The sequence below is a fragment of the Misgurnus anguillicaudatus genome, chromosome 19 (genome assembly GCF_027580225.2).
Source record: "Misgurnus anguillicaudatus chromosome 19, ASM2758022v2, whole genome shotgun sequence".
In the NCBI taxonomy this organism is placed as follows: Eukaryota; Metazoa; Chordata; class Actinopteri; order Cypriniformes; family Cobitidae; genus Misgurnus; species Misgurnus anguillicaudatus.
In genome coordinates, this window is record NC_073355.2 from 25,984,235 (window position 1) to 25,996,409 (window position 12,175).

The 12,175-nt window shown below is 37.4% G+C and overlaps 2 protein-coding genes across 2 annotated transcripts; both read right to left on the reverse strand.

Annotated features, from left to right (window-relative positions):
• Nucleotides 1-5,596: 5,596 nt before the first annotated feature.
• LOC129436072 (ferritin, middle subunit) lies at nucleotides 5,597-6,873 on the reverse strand. Its single transcript, XM_073857275.1, has 4 exons — nucleotides 6,639-6,873; nucleotides 6,327-6,473; nucleotides 6,092-6,217; nucleotides 5,597-5,943 (listed from the first exon to the last, which is right to left on the reverse strand). Exons 1-4 carry the CDS (start codon nucleotides 6,738-6,740, stop codon nucleotides 5,788-5,790), a joined length of 531 nt encoding a protein of 176 aa, XP_073713376.1. The 5' UTR covers nucleotides 6,741-6,873; the 3' UTR covers nucleotides 5,597-5,787.
• Nucleotides 6,874-9,982: 3,109 nt separating this feature from the next.
• LOC129436071 (ferritin, middle subunit) lies at nucleotides 9,983-11,446 on the reverse strand. Its single transcript, XM_055193940.2, has 4 exons — nucleotides 11,203-11,446; nucleotides 10,809-10,955; nucleotides 10,559-10,684; nucleotides 9,983-10,371 (listed from the first exon to the last, which is right to left on the reverse strand). Exons 1-4 carry the CDS (start codon nucleotides 11,302-11,304, stop codon nucleotides 10,216-10,218), a joined length of 531 nt encoding a protein of 176 aa, XP_055049915.1. The 5' UTR covers nucleotides 11,305-11,446; the 3' UTR covers nucleotides 9,983-10,215.
• Nucleotides 11,447-12,175: the final 729 nt, after the last annotated feature.

The following is a 12,175-nucleotide window of genomic DNA, read 5'->3' on the forward strand; positions in this document are numbered from 1 at the left end:
AAATGATAAATGCAATCATGAGATTTATCAGGATAAGTGGATTAAAAAATATATTTTGTTTAGTTAGTTCATTCTCTTCACACTCCACCACAGTAGGTGGCGGTATGCACCTATGAAGTTGGTTCACAATCTGCCATAAAATCAAAGAAGAAGAACTCTCCAAAGATCCTCTGCAATCTTCAGAATCCCTCCACCACCCCGTCTCCTCTCACTCACCAGGGGCCTCATTTATCAAGCGTGCGTACGCACAGAAGTGTGCGTAAAGTGTGCGTAGGAACAGTTTTACGCAAAGGAATTTATCAAATTGCACTTATACTTAGAAATGTGTGTAAATATACGCACACCTCGGAGTATGCGTACGCAGAGCATCTAGTGGTAGAATAGCGATACTACACAGGACCCTGTTCCAGTGAGTATAAAGTGTCTATTTATTATCCACAAGCAGGTGTTAAAAATGATTAATGTCAGTATGGTAACAGCAAATAAGTATAATGATTTATTTGTGATATGTATCTGTGAAAGCACATGTGATTTGTATTAATGAAGTCTCCGTCAAATGCTTGACACAGTGCAATGGCTTATCTTGCGTTATTGGAAGACTTGGCAAATAATCCATTCCGCCGGTAGCGCGTTTTCAAAGATCGCGCCAATGATGCTGGTTATATATGCTGCTGTCCAAGGTGGAAAGTTGTCTGTCCTCCTCCAGTTGCACTCGTTTCACGTCGGTGTGCTGTGACGCGTTTTTTTTGGGGGGGGGCTGATAATTTAATGTCAAACCACATTTTTATTTCTAAAAGTGTTCTCATACCCAACAAAATTAAACTCACTGGTAACATGTTCCCATGCAGATTTGTTTTCTTTTGTTAGTCATTCCTCCCATACTAAGTGAACCAAACAGGATGTGTTATTAGGATTAAACCTCATCCACCAGTAACTCAATTTCTGCGTCTGTAAAGTTTCTCTTTTACGCTCTCTTTGCCATTATTGCGATGAGGGAAAAAGCACAACCACGTGACTTATAACGGGAGGTGTTGTCACCATATATGGTTCATTGGAGGCGTTTCGAAATGCAAATGAACATGAACGTGCACGAGCATGGTGCTTAAGAACAAGTGGGATTTATCATCAAGGATTAACTGATGTGCGTACGAACCACGTGCGCACGTTTGATAAATCCCGATTTTTTTGTACTTAGGCACATTCTAAATTTCATTCGTAGGTACAAATATAGAACATTTTCTACGCAATGTTGATAAATGAGGCCCCAGGATATTTCCTAAACCTGGGGGGGGGTACTCGTTCGGGCCCATTTACGAGCTCAGAGCCCTCTCCCCGGACAGCACGCCAAATATGTTTACTAATTTAATCTAACCAACTTATTTGTAAGTGTGAACTCGTGAAACGCTCACAGCAGTGGAAAAAGAGCTCAGCCAATCAAACAGAAGAGCTGAATGAGGAAGTGATAAGACAGTCCTCTTTATGACGTTCAGATCAGGGCAAGCTCAGGGCTGCGTTCAGCCCCGACAAAACGTTGCACAACGTTGAACAATGTTTATTAAACAGAAATGGTGATGTGTTGAACGCCCTGTTGTGATGACGCAAGAGTTGCAACTACGGTAGCTGAGAGGCCATTCGTTGTGTCCTTTTTAAATGTTTCTGAAGCCTGATGAAATCGTTATAAATGTGTGTTTAATACTGTAAAAGACTCTCAATGTTACAGTCACTGACCTTGCCGTCCAGAATGAAAGGCAACATTCCAACTTGAACCCCTGTCTCTTTACTATCGCGTGGTTTTATACATCTTGCCCCTGATTGGGCTGACATTTCTGACACACCCACCAAGCAAGAGAAAACGCTTCTAAAACCTGTTGCATTCCGTTGCACACCGTTTCCGGGAAACATGTCGTTCAACCCGGAAACCGTAGCAAAACGTTGTGCACCGGTGTGAGATTGAACGTGCCCCAGGTTTCATGGATGAGTTTGTTTTCTTTGTCAATAATACTCAACAAAGAAACTGCAATAACATCATGATTTATCACTCTGACATTATTTGGGATATCTCTTTAAGTGTTTAACATTTTACATATAGTTGATTAAACTAGATCTAAACTTTGTGTTAGTTTACAAGTATCATCAAAAACCAGAAACAAATCAACAGTGATCATTGATTCTCATCAGCTAACATTATCCAACACGACAGCTAATATGTTAGTTTAGGAAATTAGTTGTATATTCACAGTTAACACTGCACCAATTAAGTGAATTCATTTTTATGCGACATATGTATGTCAGGGCTTGTAGCAATGTATGTGGTAACCGTAGTAAAGGCGAAATAATTGACGACAGCTAGGTCTTTGAATTATTTGGAAATAATGCACACCTGCGGTGTAACGGCACTCCGCATCGTTCCACATTTTAACTTTTTTAATTGGCCAACGACCAGCCCATAGCAGGGACAGCGGACCATTGGTTCATTTTCCATACTGGCACCGGGCTGGCTGGCCCAATCATCTCTTAACAGGCTCAGGCTCCACCCCTCCACTTCTGTTTCTTGTGTCAGATGCAGAGGGGGAGTATCATGATGAAAAGCAAGAAAGCAACGGGCTGCGTTGCACGATGTACGAGTGTTATGGGGGTCAGGGTCTGACCTATGGGCTGGTCAGACATCGTGCAACGCAGCCCGTTGCTTTCTTTCTTAATTTCTGTTTTTAATTCATTAATGGCGCTAAAAGGCGCAATGGCAATGTACTGCATTTTCCAAAAAAGTTGGCGTGATGATGTTTTTTCGGACAGACCGGCCCAGGAGCACCTAATCCGCAGCCCATTGGTTCTTTTTTATTTGACATTTGGCTATCCCAATCACAACTTTTCGGGCTTTTTTATGAAGTATCCAGTGTCAGTGCATCTGTCAATTTCAAAATAAGAGACGACTGAGAATCGAGTTGACGTGCGGTAAGCAGAACTGCTTTTAAAACACTCGTTAGATATCCTCTTGATAAAACGCAGTCAAAAACACAAGTGATAGACTAATGGCTGACATAACAGTGATTACACTGCAATAAAATACAGTGTGGGCAGAATTATTAGGCAGCTACATCAAAATTTTGATCACAGTATTTATCAAATATTTTACTAATTCCAAATCAATCTTAATAACTACCATCAATTTTGTAAATACAGTAAAGCATTTATAAGTAGTGCATTATTGTTAATGATGGCTGGCTGCAGAATAAAGCACCTTATATTCAAGTGTGCAGAATTATTAGGCACATTTGTTTTTGCATTTAAAATGGGCCAAAAAAGTTTAACACACACACACACTGGAAATTCATTATTTGATGTCCATAAGAAAGATGCCATGCATGGAAATTGCAAAATTGAGGTGTGACCATTATACAAATCCTGATTCAGGCAGCAAGGTCATAAAATAGGATGAAAGGAAAATATATATTTAAAAAAATGAATGTTAGTTATTAAAATTACTGTTGTTTGGAATTGGTAAAAGGTGTTCAGAAAAAGTGATACAAATATTCTGCAAACACTGTAATGAGACTCGTGGCTCTGCCGCGAGACTGCGACTTTATTGTGACATTTATCTGGTCCCAGTGTTATCATAAGGTGTTCAGAATGGTTAGTTTACACATTGTGCACTCACTGGCTAACACTATTATTTTTAAAACCTGCAAAGCCTTTTACAGTGCTTACATTTTTGTAATGTCACGTGTCAGCTCTTATACTTTTCTACTTAATCATGGAGTTGGTAGTCAAGATTGCACAAAGATTTGTGATCCTATCTAGTGGGCCGGTCTGGGCCAAAATGCCAGGGCCAATTTTTTTGTCCCAGTCCAGCCCTGCCACCTTGGGTGTGCATTATTTTTGAATAATTCAGCGGCCTGTCATCAATTATTCGTCATATACCACTGTTACCACAGACATTGCTAAAACATTGCTTTGGTGGTTATATTAAAGCATTTGACAGTTCAGGTGTGTTTTTATTGAAAAATAATGCATATCCGTGGAACATTTCTCATCCGGAATAAACCATTTTATCGTCCCATGGTGTAATGGCAACTTCTTTATTTATACCATTCATACTGGTCACCATTTGGGTCATGTCACAAAATATGCAGTTGTCAAAATATACAAAATGTACAAATTAAATATCTTTAAAATGTTTTTTCCAGGACACGCATATAAGCAAAACATTATTTTTTTCAGTTTATTATCGTATTTAAATGTAATCATTAAGGTTACCATTTTTTAAAAGATTATTTATGCCATAATATAAACACATATTAGTCACCAACAAGTGAACTGTAAATGCATTACATGCTTTTGAGCTGTGTCACTGTGACTCAGCATGCTTTCATTATAGTATACAGGTTTGTCCTATCGTGTGTGCATGTGTAACTTGATCAGTTCAAATGATCCAGGTCGGTATAACCTTCATTTGAATTTGTTTGACTACTTGTCTAACATGAGTCTCATACATCCTACCCTTATCTCATTTACATTTATGCATTTGACAGATGCTTTTATTCAAAGCAACTTGCAGTGCATTACAAGGTATTTTTTATATTGTGTGTCCCCTGGGTTTGAACCCACAACGTTTGGTGCTGCTAATGCAACGCTTTTCCACTTTTCCATTTTCACAAAACACATGTGCCCTCCATTGTGTTTAGGGCAAATATTTTTGTTTCTTAATTTTTGTAATTCTTTTGCCATTTGCAGATACATCATCAATAAAGATGAGGAAACAAAATTTGGAAGTGTAAAGAAACATCTTAACTGCTCAAACTGTGTAAAACTCATTGGTTGTTGCATCATCATAAAACAAGACCATAAAAGAAAACAAAGCTTGAAGTAACAAATGACTTCTTTTAGTTAGATGTAAATTAACTGCAATGCATTAGAAATTCAATACTGAAAATTGAAAATAAGGACTGAAAAATGTAACATTCACAGCTTGTAACAGGGACGGACAGTTTCCCGGACAGGGATGATATTAAACCAGGACTAGGCCTATATTAAGTAGTTTTACAGACATATGTGCATCATGAGACAAAACAATGGCAATGATATTTTTTTAAATAAGTCGGTGCAAGCTATTTTCAGTTAGGACTGCTCAAACAAGCATTTTATCCTTGGACTACTTAAACCCTGTCTGGAATTATTAATTTATGCTTAATGCTTATTAATTTAAAAATGTAAAAAATAAATGGCTGTTTTAATTCAGTTGTCCACATGGTCAAGGTTGAACTAATTTGAAATTAGTAGTGAATAATGCAGTTACTTTTCAGACAGAGTAATTAGTGAATAATTAAATCTAGTGTTGACAATGTAATTAATAATGAATAGTTAATCACTTTATTAAAGTAACTTAACCAACACTGTTTATAAGACATAAAAATAACAAGTATTGCTTTTTAAATGCCCACCCATCATGACTAATGAAGGGTTAATAATCCATTTGTAACTAGTAATTACTGTACATTATTCTTATTAACATCTCTAATGTCTGGGTGTATGAAAAAGAATGCTTGATTTGTTTCCAAAACAGCTTGTAGGATTAAAATAACGAGAAATGAGACGTCAATCCAGTCAAAAATGTTTATTCATCAAATTCACTGTCATAGTTAGCATAAATGCAAGGCTTGATGATAACAAGATGACTACTTATGAGCAAAATGACTTTATTTTATAGTGCTGCAGAAAGCTCTGTGATAAACATTTTGTGATTGAGTATAGATGGGGCTTTGCAGCATGCAGATGAGAAGAGGGCTGTATTTAGCTCTGTCCATCCAGGGTGTGCTTGTCAAACAGGTACTCGGCCATCCTGTTGTTGCCAGCATCCATCTTGGAAAGGTTGGTGATGTAGTCACCAAGCTTCTTGATAGCCTCAACCTGCTCATTCAGATAATGAGTCTCCAGGAAGTCACACAGCTGTAAGACAAGAAAAAAACATTCATGTTAAAGACATTTAATCAAGAAATCACTGCTGACTAAAGACTTGCATTATGACTTGTATATTATTTTCTTTTTGCCTTTTTAAAGATCTATAGATGTCAGGAGGAAAATGTTGAGAACTTACATGAGGATCGCCCTTCTGAGAAGCAACTTTATGGAGATCGAGCAGAGTCTGGTTGACAGTCTTCTCCAACTGCAGAGCACACTGCATAGCAGTCAGTCCATTGTCCCACACATCACGATCAGGCTTCTGTAGAGGGAGACAAACAGAGGATTTCAGGTCAGAGGTAATTTCACAAGAGTTTTCTTACAGCATTCAACATTTTAAGGACAACATTTAAGAAACACTGTGTATGTACCCGAATGTCCTGTAGAAGAATGCGTCCACCCCTCTTGTTCTGAAACTCCATGAATTTTTCGGCATGCTCGCGCTCCTCCTCACTCTCCTTCTTGAAGAACTTGGCAAAACCAGGAAGGGCGACATCATCCCGTTTGAAGTAATGAGCCTGTTGGAAACAAATCGAGGTGAGAAAAGATCTGGAATGTGGTAATATTACCCTGACTCGGGTGAAGAGAAGCAGTTTGCAGGTGAATTGTTGAAAATAGTGGAGAATTATTATACAAATACAAACAACTTCATCAAACACAGATTAAATGAATGTGAGACTTACCATAGAGGTGTAAGTGTAGCAAGCATATAGCTCCAAATTCACCATCTTGTTGATCAAAGCCTCACAGTCGCGGTCGTAGTTCTGACGAATTTGAGAATCCATTTCTGCTGATTTTTTCTTGTTTTCTTATCAAAACCTTGGTAAAAAAATAAATATGAAATGTGATGGCTTTTATCCGCTAGAAATCGAAGCTCCGTTCAATCACTGTTGAAGCAAGAACCTCAGATCTTCCCAATGCTGTGAAATAACAGGTACGCCCTTGTTTTATATACGCTCACAGCATGTTGTGTCAGTGGAAAAGAGCTCAGCCAATCAAAAAGAAGAGCTGAATGAGGAAGTGAGAAGACAGTCCTCTTTATGACGTTCAGACCAGGACAAGCTCATGTTTCATGGATGAGTTTGTTTTTCTTTGTTAATAATTAATGTCAAGTTGAAATTGCTGTAACCTCATGATTTGTGACATGTGACATTGGTTTATCTCAAAATGGTTTAGCTTTATTTGTATTGTAGATTAAGCTCCAAAGGTACTTGTATTATTTTGCATGTATCATCAAAAGAAGAACCGAATTGAATCTCATTAGCTAATTATTCAATGTTACACCTAATATAAAGTAAGGTAGTTCACAATTGTTCATAGTTAACACTGCACCTATGTTAAGGTGAATTCATAGGTTAGCCATATGTTTAATATGGTTTTTAATCCATTCGACTTTCATGTTATGTCACAAAATATGCAGTCGTCGGAAGATACAAATCTACAACAACTTTATTTGCATTTATTAATTAAGCAGACACATTTATCAAAAGCAACTTACAAACAAGAGAGCATTTAACATTTTGTCTAAAGAACCAACATTAAGCAAAATCTACAAAGCTATATTCATAAGTTGGAATATAACTTGAAGATAGGGAACGATAAACAACATAGAATATAAAAGTTCATAAGAGGCTTTACAACAAGTGTAAATGTATTACGTGTCCTTGAACTGTGTCACTGTGACTCAGCAGTTTTCATTTTATTACAAAGGTGTGTCCTATTATGTAAACAGTGCGCATGTGTAACTTGATCAGCTCAAAAGATCCAGGTATAACCTTCATTTAAAATTGTTTTGCTTTATTTTAGGAAATCTATAACATCCATCACTTACACCTGACATAAATTTGATCTTTACAAGATGTAAATTGGTTAAATATGGCTATAATCGACATAGATCTTAAGTGGGAGTGAAAGGAAGAAGTGAAAAAATGATTTTGTGGCTTGTCTAATGATTTACAAAATTTTCTGCATCACACTGTCAGTTTCTTAAAAACAACTTATGTTTGTTTATTGTTTGAGAGATGACATTTGTTTTGTATTTCCCCTTTTATTTCTTACATGTATTTACTTGTTCTGATATATTTAATATTATTTTATTTATTCCACATGTGAAGTAGAAACACCAGTTGAATCTGTTTCCAGCCATACTGGTTTTTGTAAGTCTGTTGTTGTTTTTTTATATAATGTAAACACAGAAAGTGACTCTATTTAGATGTGATAATACCAAGAGAACAAAACAAAAACAAATAAGACAAGCAAACTATTGACTGCCCATGCAAATCCATTCTGATAAATTCTGTATAATTGTGAATGCATGTGTGTATAATATTAATGAGTTATTAAGATTAATCAACATGATCTCACAAAGTTCCGTGGGATAGTCACGGAATTTGTTGCTCATTTTTCCGTGGCACTCTCACGGATCTCCGCATTTTTCCGCGGCCCTGCTACGGACTGTCTTTTTCCGTGGCATTCTCACGGATTGGTTACTTAACTGCTTTTTCCTATTTTTAAACCATTTTGCTTCGGTTTAGGGTCAGATTTGGGGTTTGCGTTAGTATGTCACTTTAGTTATTGGTTTATACTATTTTTTTCTGCTTTATTCTTTTATATTTTTTAAACTTTAAACAATTGTTGCCTGGCGTTGGTTAAGTTGGGTTTGGGTAAGCATGTCATTTCATGTAAATCTAACCCTAAACCGAAGCGAAAATGGCAAGAAAATAGGACAAAACAGTTGAGTAACCAATCCGTGAGAATGCCACGGAAAAAGACAGTCCGTAGCAGGGCCACGGAAAAATGCGGTGATCAATGAGAATGCCACGGAAAAATGAGCAAAAAATTCTATGAATATGCCACGGAAATTAATGCATACAGGTTTAAAATGGATAATTTAATTAGTTGTGGCATAAATAACATTAATAGTGATAATAAAGTAAATTCATTGGGTTTATAAGAGAGTTGGAGGTTGAGGGAAATGACAAAAAGTAGTTGTAATATCCCCAGAAGGTGTTAGGAACAGATGGGGCACTGTGCCCAAGGGCTAGCCCATCACCGCCTGACAGGATAGTTCCCGCCCCAGGCCACCACTTGCACGCCAAGCTTATCCTTTGTTACACTTTTTGTTTTTCTTGGCTATGATTTTGTTGGCGTTGTATATATGTTAAGAGATCAACTAGTGTTCAATGCATTAAAAAGTGGGACATGCAGTGCAGAGCCAACCCAGAGCAAAGGCCACGTCAACACACAACACACATGCCACCTTGTTTTTTGTATTTTGCTGAAGGTGCAATGTTAAAAAGAGGGTGAGTCATGAAACCAGCAGAACCAGCCTGAGGCTGAAGAGATTACAGGGGAGGCCACAAGAAAGCAATTGCCCCAAGGCCACACCCATCCACCACCAACCCCAACAATATCGGACATGGATCAGCCAACCAGGGGCCAGGGACACAAGGAAAGAATTATCTTGAGGTTTTTAAATAATAAAAATATTGATAATGTTAAAATATCAATTGTAAGTCTGGTTATTTAATAAAGACTTTTATTTTTGTCTTCCCGTCCATATCTTTATATGTCATATGAATAAATAGAAGCATAAGCAAAGTTTCACTTTTGTGAATGCAAGAGTGGGACTCTCTGGTTTAAAATACAGTTAAAATATAGTAAATGAAAGAGTATGAATTATATTTCATTCATAGCCCAGACAAAATGGGACGCCCAAACTCCACCCATGAGAAAAAAAAACTGTTAACTTTGAGTATCTTCAAGTAACAGACGGTCTTTATCAAGATAAACAGAAACGTTCACTTCGTTTTCTGTATGTAAAGGGCTATCACATTAATGCACGTAAAAAAGACCCATTGTATTTTAAGATGGAAGAACAAGTATTGCTTAATTTCCTCTGTGCACGTAATAGAGGGATACAATCTCAACATGGTGTGTACATGAAACAAGGAAAACCAAAATGAGACATTCTGTTTTTCCAGAGACTATCGTTACTATACTTTCAAATAATGAGAGATGACAAAAATTCAGCCAAAAAGGTTTATTCAAATTCACCATTAAAAGTAGTGTACATTCAGCAAGAACGCATGGCTTGATCACAAGATGATTAAATGACCACAGCATTAGTGAAATTGAGCAGCTTTATTAGTTTTGAAAAATGTCAAATATTTATTGGAGCAGAAAGCTGTATAATAAACATCATGACTTAGGAGCAAAGAATAGAAGCTTTGCAGCATGCAGATGAGAAGATGGCTGTATTTAGCTCTGTCCATCCAGGGTGTGCTTGTCAAACAGGTACTCTGCCATCCTGTTGTTGCCGGCATCCATCTTGGAAAGGTTGGTGATGTAGTCACCAAGCTTCTTGATAGCCTCAACCTGCTCATTCAGATAATGAGTCTCCAGGAAGTCACACAGCTGTAGGACAAGAAAAAAGGATTAAGTATCATAAATTAAGTCACTTTTAATACCATCTAACATTGATGCTAGTCAATTAGCAAAAATAGGAGATTCATAATCTGACAAGAGGTTGAACGGAACATGTAGGTTTTGAGAGATTGGCCTAAGGGTCAGTGTAGGTTTGGATTAATATCTTGAAACTTACATGAGGATCAACCTTCTCAGAAGCAACCTTATGGAGATCAAGCAGAGCCTGGTTGACCTTCTTCTCCAGCTGCAAAGCACACTGCATTGCAGTCAGTCCATTGTCCCACTCATCACGCTCGGGCTTCTGTAGAGGGAGACAAACACATTAGTAAACAATTCAAACAATGGGCACAGAAACGCCTTATATACTCTGCTTTGCATACAAAAAAACCCCGTTAAAGATCAGTGTTAGTTTCAAATAGTGTCACCTTTACGTCCTGAAGGACAATGCGTCCACCCCTCTTGTTCTGAAACTCCAAGAATTTCTCGGCATGCTCGCGCTCCTCCTCGCTCTCCTTCTTGAAGAACTTGGCAAAACCAGGAAGGGCGACATCATCTCGTTTGAAGTAATGAGCCTGTTGAAAACAAAAGGAAACGTTGAAACACGTTCGTTCACGCAGTCGCTACGGCGTAGAACTTACGCACGATAAATCGGGCTAGTCTGATGGCAGACTTATGACGCAGTGCCAAATTGAGTAAACAAAGACTTATTCAGTTAAACACTCGATCAATAATAGAAAAAAAACAGAATTTTCGATGCAAAAAAACCCCACCACCACATTACGACGCAAACGATTTAAAACGTATAAAAAAGACACTTACCATGGAGGTGTAGGTGTAAGAAGCGTACAACTCCAAATTCACCATCTTGTTGATCAAAGCCTCGCAGTCACTGTCGTAGTTTTGGCGAATTTGAGAAGCCATTTCAGCGGATTTCTATTGTTTTCTTATCAAAACCTTGGTAGAAAAATAAATATGAAATCTTCTCGCTGTTTAGTCGTCCGAAATCAAAGTTCCGTTCAATCACTGTTGAAGCAAGAACTCAAACGATCTTCCAGAAGCTGTGAAATGGAGGATGTGCGTTCGTCTTATATACGCTTACCGTATGACGTTTCAGTGGCGAAGAGCTCAGCCAATCACAAACACGAAGCGAATGAGGAAGTTACAAGCCAGTCAGCTGACAGTGCTTGTTGTCAACATTTTTCTTTATACAAGAAATTATTTATTTATTTTTCTTAAAATGTTGTTCTGTTGTTCTCTCTTTTTAAATATATTTTAAGTCAATTTTCAAAATATTACAAACGATAATGGTTGTATAATGTGACGTGTTTACTTTGATCACGCCACATGTATTTTTACAACATAACTTAAACAATTAACTATTTCTTTCATCACCAGATTTTGCGATGTAGCAAGTGTATCAAAATTATGCTTGCATTTTAATGCAAAATTGTCTGAGAATAGTAACCATTTATGTAAATACAGTTTAATAACCAAAAAAACACCCTTAATTCAAGCGTCACGTTTGATTCAACTTGAGATTTTACTGATTATACAAGACTAAAGGAATAGTAAGTATTTGTAGTGTAAGGGACAAAACTGCACTTTTAGTACACATGTGATAAGTAGTCAGATGACTGTGACTTGGCTTTTTTTACCGGAATTCGCACACGGAACCTCACCCTGTGACATTGAATCGTATCACTGTGACTCAGCATTTTTTCATTTTATTTCCTACGCATGTTGAAAACATGAATGAAGGGTGTGCAGTTGTTTTTAACAGTAGACTGCATTC